At 40.8% G+C, this 20841-nt stretch overlaps 1 protein-coding gene across 1 annotated transcript; it reads right to left on the bottom strand.

Moving 5' to 3' along the window:
• Positions 1-6064: 6064 nt before the first annotated feature.
• Positions 6065-15534, bottom strand: LOC136169389 (PRAME family member 8-like). Its single transcript, XM_065937160.1, has 4 exons — positions 15476-15534; positions 8398-8685; positions 7401-7979; positions 6065-6638 (listed from the first exon to the last, which is right to left on the bottom strand). The coding sequence occupies exons 1-4, from the start codon at positions 15532-15534 to the stop codon at positions 6065-6067; spliced, it is 1500 nt and encodes a 499-aa protein (XP_065793232.1).
• Positions 15535-20841: the final 5307 nt, after the last annotated feature.

Here is a 20841-nt window from a genome sequence, read left to right as displayed (position 1 = left end):
TGGACAGGTTGAATCTCTTTGCAGTCCAAGGGACTCTCAAGAGTCTTCTCCAACACCACAGTTCAAAAGCATCAATTCTTCCAGTTGTGAAAGTGAAAGTGAAAATCACTTAGTCATGTCTGACTCTCTGAGACCTCATAGACTATACAGTCCATGGAATTTTCTAAGGCAGAATACTGGAGTGGGTAGACTATCCCTTTTCCAGCAGATCTTCCCAACCCAGAAATTGAACCAGGGTCTCCCATGTTGCAGGCGAATTCTTTACCAACTGAGCTATGAGGGAAGCCCATTCTGGTTGTACCAGGTTAATAGATTTCTTGTTGAAGACAGCTCAACATGATCAGATACCAAGAGTGGGCAGTGAGGAATTTTGATCAGATTTTGTTTGTTTGTTTGTTTAGCATCACTCAATCTTGGTTGTTACGAAGACGTTTCTCTAGCTGTGGTGAGCGGGGGCTACTATCTAGCTACAGGAAGCAGGTTTCTCATTGCAGAGGCTTCTCTTGTTGTGAGGTTGAGACTCTAGGGCATGCTGGCTTCAGTAGGTGCAGCATGAGGGTGCAGTAATTGCCTCTCCTGGAACAGGCTCAGTAGTTGTGGCTTACTTGCCCCATGGCATGGGGTACCTTTATGGACCAGGGATCAAACTCATGTTTCCTGCATTGGTAGGCAGATTATTTACCACTGAGTCACCAAGGAAGCCTCTAGATCAGATTTTTGAGGTGATCAGGTATCAAGGGTAAATATTCTCCCTGAACTGGCTTAGAATTCTAGTTCAAACTTGATTTTAGAACAAAGTTCACAGACAACTGTGGAGGAAGTTTCAGGAGTCTGAATAAATTTTGGTGAAACAGAGAATGGTTCCAGTTGAAGAGACCATGCTAGGTGGATGGTGCAAACACTGATGTAGTGAAGGGTGTGGCCAACTTGGGAATAGATGAAGGTCACCGATGCTGGGCAGAGAAGGCACAGGCAGATCACATGGGATGTGGGATGAAGAGAGGAGCCTTTGGAATATTTCCATGATCTGATTAATGCTTTCTCGCTTTCTGTAGTTGTTGCATGGAGATGATATTGTCAATGGACAAAGGGGCAGGAAAGCAAAGTAGGAAGAGAATGCAACCTGCATCCTGGCTTGGAAAGAACAGTCTTATTGGTCACTCACAGAGGTGGACAGTCACAGGAGTCACCGTAGCAGTGGTAGTTTGCAGCAGGCTTGGGTGTAGGTGTAGGGGAAACAAAGAGAAGAGGATTGGTCCTTTATGGTGATAGGTTGCTATGAACTAAATGTTTGTTCTCCATGTCCTACTTCCCATACATGCCCCTCCATGCCCCACAAACTCATATCTGGAAGCCTTAACCTGCAAGGTAATGGATAATGGGATTTGGACATTGGCTTTTAGGCTGTAACTAGTTTTGAATGAGATGGTGAAGGTGAAGCCCCAAGATAGGTTTAGTGCCCTTCAAAGTAAATGAAGTGACCTGTGCTCCCCTTATTTCACCACCATGTGGCAAAAATAGGAACCTGGCTCCCTCCACAACCAGACTGTGCTGCCTCCTTGATCTCAGGCTTCCAGCCTCCAGAACTATAAGAAATAAACTTTCTTTATTGAAGCCACCCAGTCTATGATATTCTGTTTTGTTTTCATAGATTGAGTCAACTAAGGCTAATGAATAGGACAGAAACAATGTACAGAAGGCATAAAGTATATGGAGATTTGTGTTTTTTTTGTGTGTTTCTGTTTGCTTTTGGACAACCCACACAAAACACAATAAGAAGTGATGCTATCCATAGCAGGTTAAAGGAAAACACAGGTCACATGAATGACTTTATAATGTAATCTATTCTTACATAAAATTTCCTATGAATAAAAGAATCCTTCTTTCATTCATTATTTCAAGTTATGTCTTACAAATTCTTATTATATTCCAGAGGTTTCACTGGTTCTATATGGGATTTGGGAAGTGAATATTACATGAGCTCCATTCTTGCTGAATTGAAATCTGCCTCATGGGGTTAATGGAAACTGGTAACTAACAGAAATCCTTGAGTTTGTTTCACAGAGAAGCAGAGAATGAAACAGCTTGGTTAAAGACTTCCGCACTGTGCAAGAGCCAGTGATCAAACCCATCCCAAGGAAAAACAAATGCAAGAAGGAAAAGTGGTTGTCTGAGGAGGTTTGGTAGTTAGTTGAGGAAAGAAGAGAAGCAAAAGGCAAGGGAGAAACCGAAAGATATGCACAACTGAATGCAGAGTTCCAGAGAACAGAAAGGAGAGATGAGAAAGCCTTCTTAAATGAACTATGCAAAGAAATAAAGGAAAACAATGGAATGGGAAAGATTAGAGCTCTCTTCAAGGAAATTGGAGGTGTCAAGGGAATATTTCATGCAAGGATGAGCATGATAAAAGACAGAATGGTAAGGACCTAACAGAAGCAGAAGAGATTAAGAAGAGATGGCAAGAATGCACACAAGAACTACACAAAAAAAGGTTTTAATGACCCAGGTTACCACAAATGGTATGGTCACTTAGACCTGGAAATCCTGGAGTGTGAAGTCAAGTGGGCCATACGAAGAATAACAACCAACAAAGCAGGTGGAGGTGATGGAATTACAGCTGAGCTATTTAAAATCTTAAAAGGTGATGTTGTTGAAGGGCTGCACTCAATATGCCAGCAAATGTGAAAATCTCAGCAGAGGCCACAGGATGGGAAAAGGTCTTAATGAACGGCAATGCCAAAGAATGTTCAAACTACTTCATTAATACAATTGCACTCATTTCACATGCTAGTAAGGTGAAGTTCAAAATCCTTCAATTTATGCTTCAACAGTACTTGAACTTCCAGATGTACATATAAGCTGGATTTCAAAGAGGCAGAGGAACCAGAGATCAAACTGCCAACATTCACTGAATCATGGAGAAAGCAAGAGAGTTTCAGGGAAAAAGTCTTGTTTGTTCCAAATTGGGAAACAAGTATGTCAAGGCTGTATAGTGTCACCCTGCTTATTTAACTTACATGCAGAGTACATCATGAGAAACGCTGGGCTGGATGAAGCACAAGCTGTAGTCAAGATTGCCAGGAGAAATATCAATAACCACAGATATGCAGATGACAACACCATTATGGTAGAAAGTGAAGAGGAACTAAAGAGCCTCTTAATGAAAGTGAAAAGGGAGAGTGAAAAAGCTGGCTTAAAACTCAACATTCAAAAAACAAAGATCATAGCGTACAGTCCCATCACTTCAAGGCAAATAGATGAAGAAATAATGGAAACAGTGAGAGACTTTATTTTCTTGGGCTCCAAAATCACTGCAGATGGCAACTGCAGCCATGAAATTAAAAGATGCTTGCTCCTTGGAAGAAAAGCTATGAAAAACCTAGACAGTATATTAAAAAGCAGAGACATTACTTTGCCAACAAAGGTCTGTCTAATCAAAGCTATGGTTTTTCCAGTAGTCATGTACGGATGTGAGAGTTAGACTATAAAGAAAGCTGAGCGCCAAAGAATTCATGCTTTTGAACTGTGGCATTGGAGAAGACTCTTGAGAGTTCCTTGGACTGCAAGGAGATCAAACCAGTCAATCCTAAAGGAAATCAGTCATGAATATGCATTCGAAGGACTGAGTTGAAGCTGAAACTCCAATACTTTCACCATCTGATTCGAAAAACTGATTCGTTTGAAAATACCCTGATGCTGGGAAAGATTGAAGACAGGAGGAGAAGGCAATGACAGAGGATGAGATGGTTGGATGGCATCACTGACTCGATGGACATGAGCTTGAGCAAGCTCTGGGAGTTGGTGATGGACAGAGAAGCCTGGCGTGCTGCAGTCCATGGGGTCACAAACAATCAGACACGGCTGAGTGACTGACTGAACCGAACTGAATTCTGCTTCATTGCCTGCACTAAAGCTTTCAACTGTGTGGATCACAACAAACTATGGAAAATTCTGAAAGAGATAGTACCAGACTACCTTACCTGTCTTCTGAGAAATCTGTATGTGGGTTTAGAACCAACAGTTAGAATCTGACATGGTACAATTAACTGGTTGAAAATTGGGAAAGGAGTTTGATAAGGCTGCATATTGTCACCCTGCCTATTTAACTTCTTCAAAGAGTTGAATCATGTGAAATGTCAGACTGGATGAGTCACAAGCTAGAATCAAGATTTCCAGGAGAAATATCAACAACCTCAGAAATACAGATGATACCACTCTAATAACAGAAATTGAGGAAGAAAAACAGATTCTCTTGATGAAGGTGAAAGAGGAGAGTAAAGAAACTGGCTTGAAACTCAACATTAAAAAACAAGATTATGCCATCTGGTCCCATCACTTCATGGTGAATAGAAGAGGAAAAGTGGTAGAGGTGACAGATTTTATTTTCTTGGACTTCGAAATCACTGTGGACATTGACTGCAGCCATGAAATTAAAAGACATCTGCTCCTTAAAAGGAAAGCTATGACAAACCTAGACAGAGTATTAAAAAGCAGAGATACCACTTTGCTGACAGTGATTCATACAAAGTTATGGTTTTTCAAGTAGTCATGTACGAATGTGAGAGTTGGACCATAAGGAAGACTGAATGCCAAAAAATTGGTGCTTTCAAATTGTGGTGCTGGAGAAGACTCTTGAGAGTCCCTTGGACTGCCAGGAGATTAAACCAGTCAGTCCTAGAGGAAATCATTCCTGCATATTCCCTGGAAGGGCTGTTGCTTAAGTGCCAATACTTTGGCCACCTGATGTGAAGAGCCAATTAATTGTAAAAGACCCTGATGTTGGGAAAGATTGAAGGCAAAAAGAGAAGGGGGTGACAGAGGATGAGATGGTTAGATAGCATCACTGACTCAATGGACCTAAATTTGAATGAACTCTGGGAGACACTGAAGGACAGAGGAGCCTGGTATGCTACCGTCTATGGGGTCAGAAGGAGTCAGACATGACTTAGCCACTGAACAACAACAATAACAAATGTTTCCTGTCTTCAACTGTCATGCTCACTTTCAGTGTTCAAGCAAATTGCATTACCCTGCAAGTATACCAGAGTTAAACAGTTATGACAAGCCTCCCTTAACCACACCTATTTTAATATGTCTGATACATAGTCACTATGGTAATGGTTCTTGAAGTTTTTTTCAGATCATGGATCTAGCCTTACCCAGTTCACTCCAGTACTGACCATGGAACTTTCAACTAGGTTTCCATAAGTGTACAGTAGATGACCTTTTTACAAGAGAAGGCCAAAATCTCTATCCTCAGATCATGCTAATGCCACCATCTTCTGAATGTGTATTTCATGAAAAGGCATGAAACTCTGATAAACCTGCACAGAGCAGCAGTTACCTCAGATTTTCTCTGCCTTCACCTGAACCTGCAGCCTCCCTATATTCTTCACTACAAATACCCCAGCTTCTTTCCCTTTGAAGTGATAGGTCTCAGATATGTTCTTCTGTCTCATCTCATGACTGCCTTGTAAACACTGATTCTGCTGCAAATTTCAGGATTTGTCATTTGGCTTGCTGATCAACTTACTGAGTATGCTCCCCTTTGTCTATTAATCTACAGAACAGGAAAAGATGTAAGCAAAGAGGTAAGAGATGCTCCAGACAGAATAAACAATGTGCAGAATTGATAAGGCTTTGGATCATAGACTACTCAGTGCCTTTTTAAAATTAATAACTGGAGATTTCTGAGGTATAAGCTGAAAAAGAGATTAATATATCGTGGAAGGCAGCAGTTGGTCTTCACTGAGGATCTCTTTATTTCTGATCATTGCTTTACAAACATCTACCCAGGGAAAGCTTCAACATGTGGATCTTAAGTCTATATTGACCTCCAAAACTATAGGTTCATATTTGACTGTATAAACACACATCCCCAAATGTCCCATCACTCCCAGAGTCTACAGTTCTCTACCATCACCCTTGCTGTATTATCTTTCCTTTCTGCATTCATAGTGAGCTGATGTCTGAAACCATGGATCAGTTTTCCTTTCATGATGCATCTATTGTCTAGAGTTTAGTTTCCAAGTGCTCATAAGAAAGCTTTGACAGATTCATCCAACTAGGCAGACAAGTAACAGTGGCACAGAAAGGGATCCTCAGGATAGAATGTCTTATTGCCCCAGCGAGGACATGGGCTGGAGCTAAGCCAGATGGCCCTTGGACGTCCTAAATCCTGAATAATCTTAATGAGTTTATCCCGAAGCTGGGCCAGTTGGCCCAGGTGGAGGACTCCATGAGGGCTGTAACTCTCCTGAGGGGCAGGGTAAAACTCATCACTTAAGTTGATCAGCCCAGTGGTGTGACTCAGCAGCTTCTCCATGATGGCCATAGAGAGGACATTCCCACACAGACTGAAGGTCCTGAGCTGTGAACAGCAGCTCAGAACAGGCAGGATGGACTCAAGCTGGGAGTCTGTGATCCCACACTGCTCTAAGTTCAGTTCCTGGAGGCTGGCTGCAACTTGCTCCAGAAGAATGTGGAGGATCTCAGGACTAAAGTCAGTTATGGCAACCCCACTCAGATCCAGGCCTTTGAGCTGACGGATGTTCGGGCACTGGGACAGATAGGTCAGTTCTGATTCTGTAAGCTGGCAGTTAGTTATTGCCAGGTGATCCAAGGGGGTCCTCAGAAATCTGGGGAAAAAAAGAAGCAATTAGGTCTGAGAAAGCAAGGTAGCAGCTGAGCTAAAGTTGTCAGATAGGTGATTTGCACAAAGACAAGGTCCTACTAACTGCATCAGTACCCAGAATGACTAGTTTCCTTTTAGCTGACATTTCATTTCTGCATCACCTGCAAACCACCTGCAGCTTTGTATGATCTCTGGTCATGCTTCACTACCATCCTCTCAGAATCAGGCATATCTTAAATATTAACTAACTTAACTGGAGCAAAAGATAACACTTTAGGGACTAGTCATTTGAGACAAGCTCATTGTGTTCAGACCTCTTCTCTCTGTCTCTCTCTCTCTCTCACTTTCTTTTTTTCTGACTGTATCACATATGCCACTTATTCAACCTTACTTCCCCCACCAGGAATCAAACCTGAGTATTCAACACTGAAATGGCAGAGTCCTAAACACTGGACCATCAGGGAAATCCCCAGATAATCTTTATGAAACTGCTCGAGTCTGAGGTGGTTTCCCTTCTTTAGTGCCCTCTTCACCTACCTTTTTTACTAAGTTATCTGACATAGTTTTCCCTTCCTAAGGAAGAACCCATCCCATCTTCACTGGATCCAAGCAACCATATCCATAGCTTTCTGGTATGGTGGCCCTGTTCCTCTACTGTGATATCGGTGATGATGAAACCACAGCTCAGGATAGAGCAGCAAAGAACCCAGTGTGCGTGACTTGCCAATGTTGAGTTCACTGTTAACAGCCAGTGTTCCACACTCACCTGAGCATCTGGTCCAGGCGGCCTTCAAGGAAGGAGGGAGAGTCTAAATAGAGATCCTGGAGATGGTGCAGCTTGAGAAACTGAGAGGTAAATTGGACAACTTGCTGCTCCTGCTGCTCCTGCTTCTCAAGGGCAGACATGTGAATGCGGGAAAGATGGAGTCTCTGCATGTTGCTCATCTGACCCAGGAGAGGAGCAAACTTGGCCAGGGTGGACAGATGCCAAATCCAATTCACTTGCAACTCCTGGACGCAGTCCAGCTGCACCATATTCAGGACCTTCGTGACATTTTCCACAGGCATTGCAAAGATGGTCAGCTTCTTACAGCAGAGGTGTATGGAAGCTTTTCTCTGCTCCATCCACCTGAGGAGGTAGGTGAGGAAGTTATCCAATGTCCTTTTTTTCAGGCAAAGCTCTATGTATACCTTCAGGGGAGCCAAGGGCTGGTGGGTCCTTGAGCTCTGCTCAGCCACTGGTGCCATTCCTAAGCTTGAGAACCCATGGGTGCTGGCTCCAGACCGCATGCTCCAGAAGCTCTGGCCAGTATTCCGCAAATCTAGCACCCGCAGTTTGCACCTCCTATAAGGACAGAGATTAACAGGGATGTATTAAAATCCACACAGAATGCAACCACAGTCTCAGAATTTGACAACTGACTGCCCACCCGTGCTTTTATTTCACATATCTCATCACCTGCTGCCTTGTCCTCTTCTGCCTCTTTCCTCCAACTCCCTTTCTCCTCTTCTCCTTTCTAGTTCCCCACTTCTAGTGGGATTAAGCATCATAGGAAGGAGATGGGCTTGTTCTTTCAATCCTGCTTTCATTGTAGGCACATTTACACATTAGTAAAGTATTTTCCATAGTGAGTCAAGGTCTCGGAGCTTCTTCACTGCCATCCTCAGAACCCCCTGGCCCATCCATTGGCCATCCACTTAGCCCACCCCAGATCTCTTCCAGGATGCCCAGAACCCTATCAAGCTACCTGGATCTGACTCACCTGGAACAAACCTTCTGGGCAAGTAGGACATCGAGTGCTTCCAGCACTGCTTGTAGGGGCCCCACATGAGGCAGGTCAATGAGGCTCCCCAGAGGCAGGCAGACGAAGGGCCAGGCTTGCACCATGGCCTTTAGGGTCTTGATGTGTCTCCCATGGAAGGCGTCCATGAAGAGGGGTGGGAAGAGCTCTGTGGGCAGAAACTCCAGAGCAGAACAGACCAAGGCATCTTCCCTGAGCAGGTGCATTCCAGCCAGGTCCAAGAGTCTGGGTGGGGTCGGGACACTCATCCTGACTCAGCTTCAAAAGGAATCCTGTGGAAACTGCTAAGGAACAAAGCATCATGTCAAGCCAAAGAGGAACACATCTAAGACAATCTCCCAACCCTTCAGAGAAATCTACTCAGGACTGAGGTCTCAGCTCTGGAAGGGGTGAAAGTGCTTCAATTAGACTGTATGACATTCAGGCCTTAACGGGCACAAAGTTATGACTGTTTCCCTACTGGATTCATAACAAGCCTCTCACAAGTATCAATGAGGAGGAAAGGCAACCATTAGCCATTTCCATTCCATCCAGTGCTTTGCTTAATTCATGTCCCATCTGGATGTGAGTAGAAAGGAGCCTGAAAGCTCACTCCAGCGTTTGAATGGAATCTATCAGACCACCACTTGGAGCCCTCAATCTATGAGAAGAGGAAGTTCATTGGGACCCACACAGCGTTCATCCTTAGTTTCCCATAACATGAATGCCATTTGTGTAAAAAAAATGTGTATTTGAAATTTCATGAAACAAAACTCCGAACAGATAATTTAAATATCTGCTGGGTAAAGACGTTAAAAAATGACACCAGCTAAAGCACTAATGAAAATGTTTGAGATTCAGGCAAAACTACACTGAGAGGCAAAACTAAAACCTTAAATGGGTTCATCAGAAAGAAATAAATTTTTGAAAACTCTCCCTGCCATCCAGAACTATAAGTCACTCTTCAAGAGTAGCTAACTGTGGGGAAGGAAAGGGTATTCTTTTATGATGGTGGTAACTTACTGGTCTGATGTGGCTGGCGGGGTGCTCAGATCTCAGACGCTGTGGAGAACTCAGCTGGTGTCTCCAGAGCAGGAGGATTCTGCATCTCCTTTCTGGTGCTTCAGACTTTTACATACCTTTCTCCCCCCCATAACCCCTCTGTCCCATTTGTTAATCCAATCAGAAAGGACCGCCTGATTAGATTATAGAGGACCCATTGGGTTTATCCTGATTGGATCATCATATTTCTGTAGAGTAGTTGATTGAAATAGATACACATTCAGGAAACAAAAAGAATGATGGTGTGCCTGGGTGATCCAGGACCTATTCACAGATTCACTTCTCTAATACTGACTGAATTCTACCAATATGGACAGTTATATTCTTGGGTGTCAGACAGGAAAGGGATTGTTGGTTCCTGCCACTGAACAAGAAAAAAAAAAAAAAGTTGACAGAAACATTGTTGGGGGAACTTTGGTCAAATCAAGATGAGCAATATGTCCATGATTAAAACAGTCTCATGAAAACAGTGGTATGTTATAAAAGAAAACAAAATACGCTCCTCCCTGTATCAGCTTTTCACTCAGGAGTTATGTGGGAAACCCAGGAGATTGTGAGCCTGTTCAGGCAGCCAGGGAAGAGCTTTGTGGATGTGGTGGTTTTTCCAGCCTTAAGTCAAGCCTCCTCTGAAGATGGACAGGTCAAAATCTCAGCGAGACTACGAGGGGTTTGTACAGTTTGCAGCTGGGCATTCCTAAAGAGACAACGTGAGTGATAATAGTAATGTTTCTTTTTTAAAGTTTTCTTTTTTATTTTTTTGAAAACAAGGAAATGTAAAGACATTCCTCTATGTTGTATTAAGATAATAAAAGAGGGTTTCCCTGTGACTCATTGGTGAAGAATCTGACCACCAATGCAGGATACACAGGTTTGATCCCTGGTTGGGGAAGATCTCATGACACAGGGCAATTTAGTCCATGTGCCACAACTGTTGAGTCTGTGCTCCACAACAAGAGAATCTACTGCAGTGAGAAGCTACCACAATTAGAAGCCCATACACAGCAACTAGAAAGTAACCCCCTCTCAACACAAGTAGAGAAAAGCCCCTGCAGAAATGATAACTCAGGGAAACAAAAATAAATAAAATAAACTAAAGAAATATAGTAAAAGAGAATGGTTTAGAGGAGATACTGTCATCTTAGATAGCATTTTTTCCAAAAAAATTGAGATCAGCACAACCAACTGTAAGAAAAGATTAAATCTAAGATCTGAGAAGAGGAAGGGGTGTGAATACTGGAATCAGATATTTCCAAGACTGAGAGGCACTAAAGGTGGGCACTGTGAGTTCTTTGGGAACTTGGAGCCAGAGAAGAAATAAGCCTTGTTCAGCTCCAAATAACCCTGTCATCCAGGGGCAAATGCTACCAGCTGAAGTTTATTTACTTATTTATTTATTTATTTCATGGTGGACAGTTTTCAAATAGCAAATTTCCCAGCCATTTTTCAGGGATGCATGTGTTTGCATGTTAAGTCACTTCAGTTGTGTCCAGTTCTTTAGGACCCCATGAACTGTAGCCTGCCAGGCTCCTCTATCCATGGGATTCTCCAGGCAAGAATACTGGAGTAGAAGCCAAACAAACCATAATTTCATTGGCCCCTTCCCTAGTTCATTTAGATCATTACTGTTTCCTCATAACTAGCTATGTTCAACATAGATTCTCATCAAAGTGACACCGTTAGGTACAGAAATAAATTTCTGTTTTTCTCTTCATAAATACCAACACCTTTTCTGTACTAAATATGGGAACGTTTATTGGTGTTTAGTGTTCTACCACATTCAGGTATGATTCCCACTTTAGGCTGTATCATGCAAAGGTTTCTTTGAAGTCTATGGCCACACATAAAGGGAGCCCCTTTGTACACCTTTAAGAATCTTCCATGCCTAACACCCACCCCAGTTATTTGATGCCCAAATTATTCTTAACATCCATGGCCACCAAGGTGAAGACCCTCTGAAGGTAGTTCTCAGTCTTGGTCACTTTCGCGAAGATCACTTTCACCATATTTCTCTCATTTATATAATTGGCCTTTACATGAAATAGGTTTTAACTGGATTCTACTCGTGACGTTTTAAATCCTAGGCCATCAATCCCTTTTATTAATGACCTGCAATTAGATTGAGATTAGTAACAACAGTAAGCATAAATATCTCTGTTATTGAACAGAAACTGGGTGAGCAACCATGCAGACACTTTTTATTCATTCCTTCAGATAGCCTTAAGAGAAAGCCTAAACTTCACTCATATTTTCCCTATGTGTAAGCTGTTGAACCAAGGTCACTTGCAAGTAGAGGAAACTGCCCATTTCTGTGCAGAGAATAATTAGCTGACAGGATCGGAAGGACTCCCCCAATTTGCCAGGAAACCTAAATGTTGGAAACAGTGGTCAGAGAGGCTTAGTGTGATGTTAGTGTAAATTTGGAAATTGAGATGTCTAAGTTAGGAGCGTCTCTATGGGATCACAGCTTCTATGAAATTCAAAAGGGGCACTGTTCTAAAGGTTCGCCTTTCATCCCCTTGTAGTTAGCATCTCCAGTCAAGTAATAAATAAAAGGGAATTTTAAACTACTTAATAATGTTAGTGAGTGTGTGATGAAAAGGGAAGAGTTTTACACTGCTGGTGGGAATGTAAATTGGTGCAACCACTATGGAAAACAGTATGGCGGCACCTCCAAAAACTAAAGATAGAATTGTTACATGGTCTAGCAATCTCACTTCTGCGCAAATATCCAGAAAAACCTATTATTCAAAAAGATACACTCATAGTTATATTCATAGTATTATTTACAATAACCAAGAATGGAAACAGCATAGACATCCATCAACAGAAAAGTGGAAAAAGAAGATGAGTTGTGTGTGTGTGTGTGTGTGTGTGTGTGTGTGTGTGTGTATAATGGAATATTATTCAGCCATTAAAAAGAACAAGAGAAGCCACCACAATGAGAAAACTAAGCACTGCCATAAATAGTTGCCCCCATTCACCACAACTAGAGGAAGCCCACACAGCAACAAAGACTGAGCACAGCCAAAATTTTAAAAAAAATTATAAATAATTCTCTGAAGAAAATCTGTCAGCTGATATGGAAGTCTACAACAGTGACCAGACTCCAAGTTTGTCATTCTTGGGTATGTGAGAATTTGGGGATATTCAGAAGAACTTTTCCTTCCTGAGCAGTCATCAGCTGCGGTAGTTGTGCCAATGAAAATGAGAGACAGACACAAGTTTAAGTGTTGGAGATAAATTTTATTCAGGACTATGACAACAGAGGACCAAATGGGGTTCTTTTGATATTCCAAATTTGATAGTTTTGCACATACTTAGGAAAAGCCAGCTTGATAAAATATATTTTCAGAATTCTAATCTTACAGAAACAAAAGAAAAAAAAAAAAAAAACAAAATGCAAGTTACTTTGAGGAGTAACTTGCATTTATCATCCTGTTTCTTTGAGATGTAATTTTTCTACCTAATCTTAGGTATTTTCCCCCCCTGAGTATTGATATCTTGGTCACTGCCGTTAGGAAGGTACACATATGTTGTTCATCTGACAACCAGTCTGATAAACTGGGATTCTATGCCAACTTTCAGAGACCTTTGTCAACTTAACCTTTGTTTCACCAGCTGTATAAAAGAGACATTTTACTTTCTTAGTCTATTTATTGAGACTAAGGTTTCTAGAGGTTATGAAAGCCACATCGTTTGCACTATTGTGTGTGGATGCTTCTTGCATCTCTATTGGTATAAATTGCTATTAAAATACTACACATCAGTAAATCCTTAAACTGGGGAAACTTCTCAATTGGAAAATTTTAGAGAACTCTTAAAATTTTTATTTAATTTTGAAAATAGAAATTTTATTTTTCTAAAAATTATACTGTGCATAAGACTTCATAAGTTGCAAAAGAATATGTTATCAACTTTTTTAAATTGATTTTTAATTTGCAGGGTAATTTCTTTACAATGTTGTGTTGGTTTCTGACAAACAGCAGCACAAATCAGCCATTGGCATACATGTATTCCCTCTCTCTTGAACGTCCCTCTCATCCCTAGAAAATTTTTATGAAGAGATACTTCATTGGTATCTATTTTAAAAAAACACCTCAAAAGTGGATAAAAATACAGACGTATAATGACTAACCTAAGATGTCCCTTGGTTTAAAATGAATGAAACAAGTAAACAAAAATCGGTTTGGAAATCTTATTTCTGGTCTTAACTTCAGCTCAATCGTTTTTGTACAGGTTTTAATATTAATCTTTGTTTTCCACAAAACCTTTCCTTCTACAATGACTTTCAAAGAGTTGATAATTTATACCCTCATAAACAAAAATGGCATCTGGTCTCATCACTTCATGGGAAATAGATGGGGGAACAGTGAAAATAGTGTCAGACTTTATTTTTTTGGGCTCCAAAATCACTGCAGATGGTGATTGCAGCCATAAATTAAAAGATGCTTACTCCTTGCAAGGAAAGTTATGACCAACCTAGATAGCATATTAAAAAGCAGAGACATTACTTTACCAACAAAGGTCTGTCTAGTCAAGGCTATCATTTTTTCAGTGGTCATGTATGGATGTGAGAGTTGGACTGTGAAGAAAGCTGAGCCTCGGCAAAGTGATGCTTTAAACTGTAGTATTGGAGAAGACTCTTGAGAGTCCCTTGGACTGCAAGGAGATCCAACCAGTCCATCCTAAAGGAGACCAGTCCTGGGTGTTCATTGGAAGGACTGATGCTGAAGCTCAAACGCCAATATTTTGGCCACCTCATGCGAAGAGTTGACTCACTGGAAAAGACCCTGATGCTGGGAGAGATTGGGGGCGGGAGGAGAAGGGGACTACAGAGGATGAGATGGCTGGATGGCATCACCGACTCGATGGACATGAGTTTGAGTAAACTCCGGGAGTTGGTGATGGACAGGGAGGCCTGGCATGCTGTGATTCATGGGGTCACAAACAGTCGGACATGACTGAGTGACTGAACTGAACTGAACTGAAGCAAAGATGAAGCATTTATATTTTTTTCTCTAACTGACTCCTCCAGAACTTGGCTTTTCCAGCTGGCTGCCCTGTGAACCTGATGGATTACTGACATCAGATGATGTTTAGTTTTACTAATCATTGCTTAATTTGTTCTTACTTGTTTTCCAATTATTTATATCTTGTGCCTCTCTTTGTTGTATTATGAATTTATAAATGTAACTACTTATATATTTTATGTCTCATCTACTTCATAAAATCAGTGTCTCTTGCATTATGCAATGTGAACTCAGGCTTCTGACACAGCTAAATGTGTTGAGGCCATCAAGCATATCTATAACCCTACAGAGAATTTGTGTAATAGTACAACTGTAGATATGAAAAGAGATAACAAGGGAAAATATTTTCTGCATCTTAATAGACTAGTATGACAGGAGATCCAGAGAATTATAATAAATACAGTACATTGGGCTTTCAGTTCAAGATGGCAAAGTAGAAGGACATGTACTCCTCTCATCCTGCGAGAACACCAAAAGTGCAACCAGCTGCTAAACAACCATGGACAGGAGGATGCTTGAACCTGCTAAAAAATGAAAATAAAAAAAGTCGATACCCCATATCCAAAGACAAAGAAGAAGCCCCATCAAGACTGTAGAAAGGGCATAACCATGAAAAAAAAACAAATCCTGTTCCTGGGAGGTTGACCCACAAACTGGAGAACAATAATACCAAAGAAGTTCTTGAGTTATTGTAAAGGTTCTGAACCCCACATCAGGCTTCCCAGCCTGGGAATCTGAAAAGTGACTGGGAATCCCCAGGGAATCTGGCATTGAGGGCCAACAGGAGTTGATTACATGCCTTCCAGAGGACTGAGGCAAACAGAGATTCCAGTCTTGGAGAGCACAAACAAAATTTGCACACACCAAGATCCAGAGGAGAGGAGCAGTGACCCCACAGGAGCCTGAATCAAAGTTACTTGCCAGTGTTTGAGGGTCTCCTGTGGAGGCATGGGTCTGCAAGGGCTCACCACAGGGACTGATGCACTGGAAGGTCTCCATTGGCATAAACTCTCTTGGAGTTCACCATTAACCCTACCATAGAGCCCATAGACCTCACTGTTGTGTTGCCTCAGGCCAAACAACTGCCAGGGAGGGAATGAAACCCCAACCTTCAGCAGATAATTGGATTAAAGTTTTATGGAGTAAGGCCTTGCCCACCAGAGCAAAAGCCAGGTTTTCCCATTGCCATTCCCTCCCATCAAGAAACTTGCATGAGTCTCTTAGCCTCATCCATCAGAGGCCAGAGATAAGAAGCAAGAAGAAGAATAGTCTCACAGCAGCTGAAACAAAAACTATATTACAGAAAGTTAATCATGACGAAAAAGCAGAAAGTCATGTCCCAGATGAAAGGACAAGGTAAAATCCCATAAAAATGGAACTGGAGGAATCAACCTTCCTGACTTCAGATTATACTACAAAGCTATAGTCATCAAGACAGTACGGTACTGGCACAAAGACAGAAATATAGATCAGTGGAACAAAATAAAAAGCCCAGAGATAAATCCATCTCTTCTTATCTTTGACAAAGAAGGCAAAAAAAAATACAGTGAAAAAAGACATCTCTTTAACAAGTGATGCTGGGAAAACTGGTCAACCACCTGTCAAAGGATAAAACTAGAACACTCTCTGACACCATACACAAAAATAAACTAGAAATGGATTAAAGATCTAAATGTAAGAGCATAAACTATAAAACTCTTAGAGGAAAACATAGGCAGAACACTCTCTGACAGTAAATCACAGCAAGATCCTCTATGACCCACCTCACAGAATAGTGGAAATAAAAGCAAAGATAAACAAATAGGACCTAATTAAACGTAAAAGCTTTGGCACAATGAAGGAAATTATAAGCAAGGTGGAAAGGTAGCCCTCAGAATGGGAGAAGATAATAGCAAATGAAGCAATTGACAAATAATTAATCTCCAAAATATACAAGCAGCTCATGCAGCTCAGTACCAGAAAAATAGAGGACCCAATCAAAAAGTGGACCAAAGAACTAAATGCACGCTTCTCCAAAGAAGACATACAGATGGCTAATAAACACAAGAAAAGATGCTCAACATCACTCATTATCAGAGAAATACAAATCAAAACCACAATGAGGTACCATCACACACTCATTAGAATGGCTGCCAGCAAAAGGTCTACAAACAATAAATGCTGGAGAGGTTGTGGAGAAAAGGGAACCCTCTTACATTCTTGGTGCGAATGCAAACTAGTACAGCCACTATGGAGAACAGTGTGGAGATTCCTTGAAAAACTGGAAATAGAACTGCCATATGACCCAGCAATCCCACTGCTGTACATACACACCAAGGAAACCAGAACTGAAAGAGACACATGTACCTCAATGTTCATTGCATCACTGTTTACAATAGCTAGGACGTGGAAGCAACCTAGATGTCCACTGGCAGACAGATGGATAAGGAAGTTGTGGTACATATACACAATGGAATATTACTCAGCTATAGAAAAGAATACAGGAGACCCTGGTGGCTCAGATGGTAAAGAATCTGCCTGCAGTGCAGGAGACCCAGTTTGATCCCTGAGTCAGGAAGATAACCTGGAGAAGGAAATGGCAACCCACGCCAGTATTCTTGCCTAGAGGATCCCGTGGGCTGAGGAGCCTGGCAGGCTATAGTCCATGGGGTTGCAAAGAGTTGGACATGACTGAGCAAGTTCACTTTCACTTTTGATGAAAAAAGTGAATGATGAAAAAGAATGCATTTGAGTCAGTTCTTATAAGGTGGATGAAATTGGAGCTGATTATACAGAGTGAAGTAAGTCAGAAACAGAAGTACCAATACAGTATATTAATGCATATATATGGAATTTAGAAAGATGGTAATGACAACCCTATATGCAAGACAGCAAAAGAGATACAGATGTTAAGAACAAACTTTTGGATGATGTGGGAGAAGGCAAGGGTGGGATGATTTGAGAGAATAGCACTGAAACATGCATATTACCATATGTAAAACATATGACCAGTGCAAGTTTGATGCATGAAGCAGGACACTCAAAGTTGATGCTCTGGGACAACCCAGAGGGATGGAGTGGGGAGGGAGGTGGGAAAGGTTTCAGGATGGGCAGACACATGTACACCCATGGCTGATTCTTGTTGATGTATGGTAGAAACCATCACAATATTGTAATTAGCTTCCAATTAAGATAAATAAATATATTTTAAAAACCAAAAAAACAACTAAATGAAGTGGAGATAGGCAACCTCCCAGAGAAAGAATTCAGAATAATGATAATGAAGATGATCCAGGATCTTGGGAAAACAATGGAGGCAAAGATTGAGAAGATGCAAGAAATGTTTATTAAAGACCTAGAACTAAAGAGCAAAAAAACAGAGATGACTACTACACTAAAAGGCATCAATAGCAAGATAACTGAGGCAGAAGAACAGATAAATGATATGGAGGACAGAATGGTGGAGATCACTGCCACAGAACAGAATATTGATAAGAAAATAAAAAGATATGAGGACAGCCTAAGAGACCTCTGGGACAACATTAAATGTACCAACGTTCGCATTATAGAAGTCCCAAAAGGAGCAGAGAGAGAAAGGACGTGAAAAAATATTTGAAGAGCTAGTAGCTAAAAGCTTCCCAAACATGGGAAAGGAAATAGTCAACCAAGTCCAGGAAGCACAGAGAGTCCCAGGAAGGATAAACCCAAGGAGGAGCACAAGAAGACACATTGTGATCAAACTGACAAAAATTAAAGACAAAGAAAAAATATTAAAAGTACCAAGAGAAAGATGACAAATAACATGCAAAGTCCCATCAGGCTATCAGCTGACTTCTCAACAGAAACCCTACAAGCCAGAAGGGACTGGTATGATATATGTAAAGTAATGAAAAGGAAGAACCTACAACCAGAAATACTCTACCCAGCAAGACTATCCTTCAGATTTGATAGAGAAATCAAAAGCTTTCCAGACAAGCAAAATTCAAGAGAATTCAGCACCACAAACCAGCTTAACAACAAATGCTAAAGGAATTTCTCTAGGCAGAGAACACAAGAGAAGGAAAAAAACTACAGAAAATAAACCCAAAACAATTAATAAAATGTTAAAAGGATCATACATATTGATAATTACCTTTAGTGTAAACGGATTAAATGCACCATTCAAAAGACATAGACAGACTAGGTGGATGAAAACATATGTGTGTATGCACTTCCATGTACCACATCACTTGGCTTGACCCCTGCCCCCAAACTGTACTTAATGATTTTATGAACGAACGTGAAGTCACTCAGTCATGTCTGACTCTTTGTGACCCCATGGAGTGTAGCCTGCCAAGCTTTTCCATCCATGGATTTTCCAGGTAAGAATACTGGAGTGGATTGCCATTTCCTTCTCCAGGGGATCTTCTGACCCAAGGGTTGAACCAGATCTCTGGCATTGCAGGCAGATTCTTTACCATCTGAGCCAACAGGGAATCATTAACCATTTTCACATTATGGCTTGCAATTGTAATCTTTTATTTTTTTTTAATCTTTTATTTTTGTCTGGCTATTGTTTGTGAAAATAATTAACATCTTTCAGTATTATGATTATGTGACTATTACTCAGTTAATACCATTGTATCATGATTGGTCAACAGAAAAATGATATAACTCTATTTCACCAAAACTAAAACCTAATAGAAAAACCTATAATCACTTTTCAAAATCCAGATGCATATCAGAATTATCTTGAATCTTTCTGAAAAATGCAAATGCTCAGGTATTGCTTTTATTCTCCAGAGTTCCAGATATGTTTCTAATGGGCAGTCATGTTTAAATATAACTGGACCATATGATGATCTTTTTGGTTTATCTAGTTTGTTTCACTTTTTCTGTTTCATACTCAGTGCTCCATTTCATTTACCTATGTTCTTCAATTTCTCCATCTCTTCTTTTATGTTCTTTCTCAAGTCTTTATCAAGTGTAGTAGAAACTCTTTTGTATACATATATATTAATATGTATATTATATTTATTTCAGAAAACTTATGAATTCTTGTTTAACTAAAAAATTATGACATTTTGATTTCACTTATTTGACTTAGTATGCATAGAATGCTAGATTTCTAATTGAAAAACAGATATGCAACAATCAAGCAAATAAATAAATAAATATGGTACATCAGATCTGCAACTGGTTGAATCTGAAATGAATAGCTGAGGAGGATAGCTGAGGCTGTTTTAAGTTACAGCCTTTTTATTATACATCCTAATATGCTTATGTCAAAATATGCTCTATTAGTCTTCCTTGATATGGAAGGTGAATAGGTGTTTTGGGAATGAAGTGAATGTCTTACTGACATGACATAGCCTTCAGAAAATAAAATTTTGAAATGTGGCATGAAAGTGAAGGTGTTAGTTGCTCAGTTGTGTCTGAATCTTCGCGACTCCGTGGACAGTAGCCCTCCAGGGTCCTCAGCCCATGGAATTCTTCAGGCAAGAATAAGGGCTGCCATTCCTTTCTCCAGGGAATCTTCCTGACAGAGGGCTCAAACCCAGGTCTCCTACATTGCAGACAGAAAACCATGTCTCCTGCCTGTAGGATTTTAGTATTTTTCCCATAAGAATTTGCATGTCAGTTCCCACCCATGACAGGGATGTGTTGTTGAGGACAACTGAACATGTTTCCTTTGTTTCTTGTATTAACCCACAGAAGTTAGTAAGGCAATCGAGAGGAAGAAAATCAAAGGAATGATGGAGTTTCATATCATAGGCAACAGAGTGCTTTCCCCCCCATTCAGTAAATGGAGATTCCCGAGATGTAAACACACAAACCAGAATAGCATTTATTCGTTTACACTGAAGACCTCTTAATTTCAGATCATTTGTACAACTGTGCACACAGAAATAACTCAAACTGAATCCTCTTCTGGGGAAGACAGACCTTAAAAGCTTTTCTTCAGTTGATATTTAGAAAATAAACAGGTGTAGCTAAGAGGAGACAGTCATCTTAGAGGGTTTTCCTCCTAGAATGTTGAGATCAGGACAGCAAACTGACTTGAAAAGCTAAATCTGAGAATGTGAGTGGAGGGAGACATGACTAGCTCTAGGAAGGAGGACATTTTCACATCTGAGTGCCACTCAAGGTGGTCAGGGTGGACTTTTTGTGAACGTAGGGTGAGGAGTGAAGTAAGTGTGGATCAGTCCCATGTAAGCTGTCCTCAGTGTGGCCGCTGCTACCAGTAAACATTGTCTTTGCAGTTCTTCACACAGAGGATGCAGCCGAGATGGCAAATAGCCCCAGCCATATTCTCGGGACCCTGGAAGCTGAACCATAACCACATTGGCCCCTTTTCTATGTAATTATTGATATT

Source organism: Muntiacus reevesi, chromosome 5 (genome assembly GCF_963930625.1).
Source record: "Muntiacus reevesi chromosome 5, mMunRee1.1, whole genome shotgun sequence".
Lineage (NCBI taxonomy): Eukaryota > Metazoa > Chordata > Mammalia > Artiodactyla > Cervidae > Muntiacus > Muntiacus reevesi.
Note: the sequence above shows the minus strand (reverse complement) of the source record. Positions and strands in the feature narration are given on the sequence as shown.

Excerpts from the sequence above, each read along its gene's own strand:
- LOC136169389 (XM_065937160.1), bottom strand. The coding sequence starts at position 15,534 with ATGGTGAACTCCAAGAGAGTTTATGCCAATGGAGACCTTCCAGTGCAT. Across the intron at positions 7,980-8,397 it reads GCCCAGAAGGTTTGTTCCAG|GAGGTGCAAACTGCGGGTGC; the intron begins GTGAGTCAGATC and ends CTGTCCTTATAG. Across the intron at positions 6,639-7,400 it reads CGCCTGGACCAGATGCTCAG|ATTTCTGAGGACCCCCTTGG; the intron begins GTGAGTGTGGAA and ends TTTTTTCCCCAG.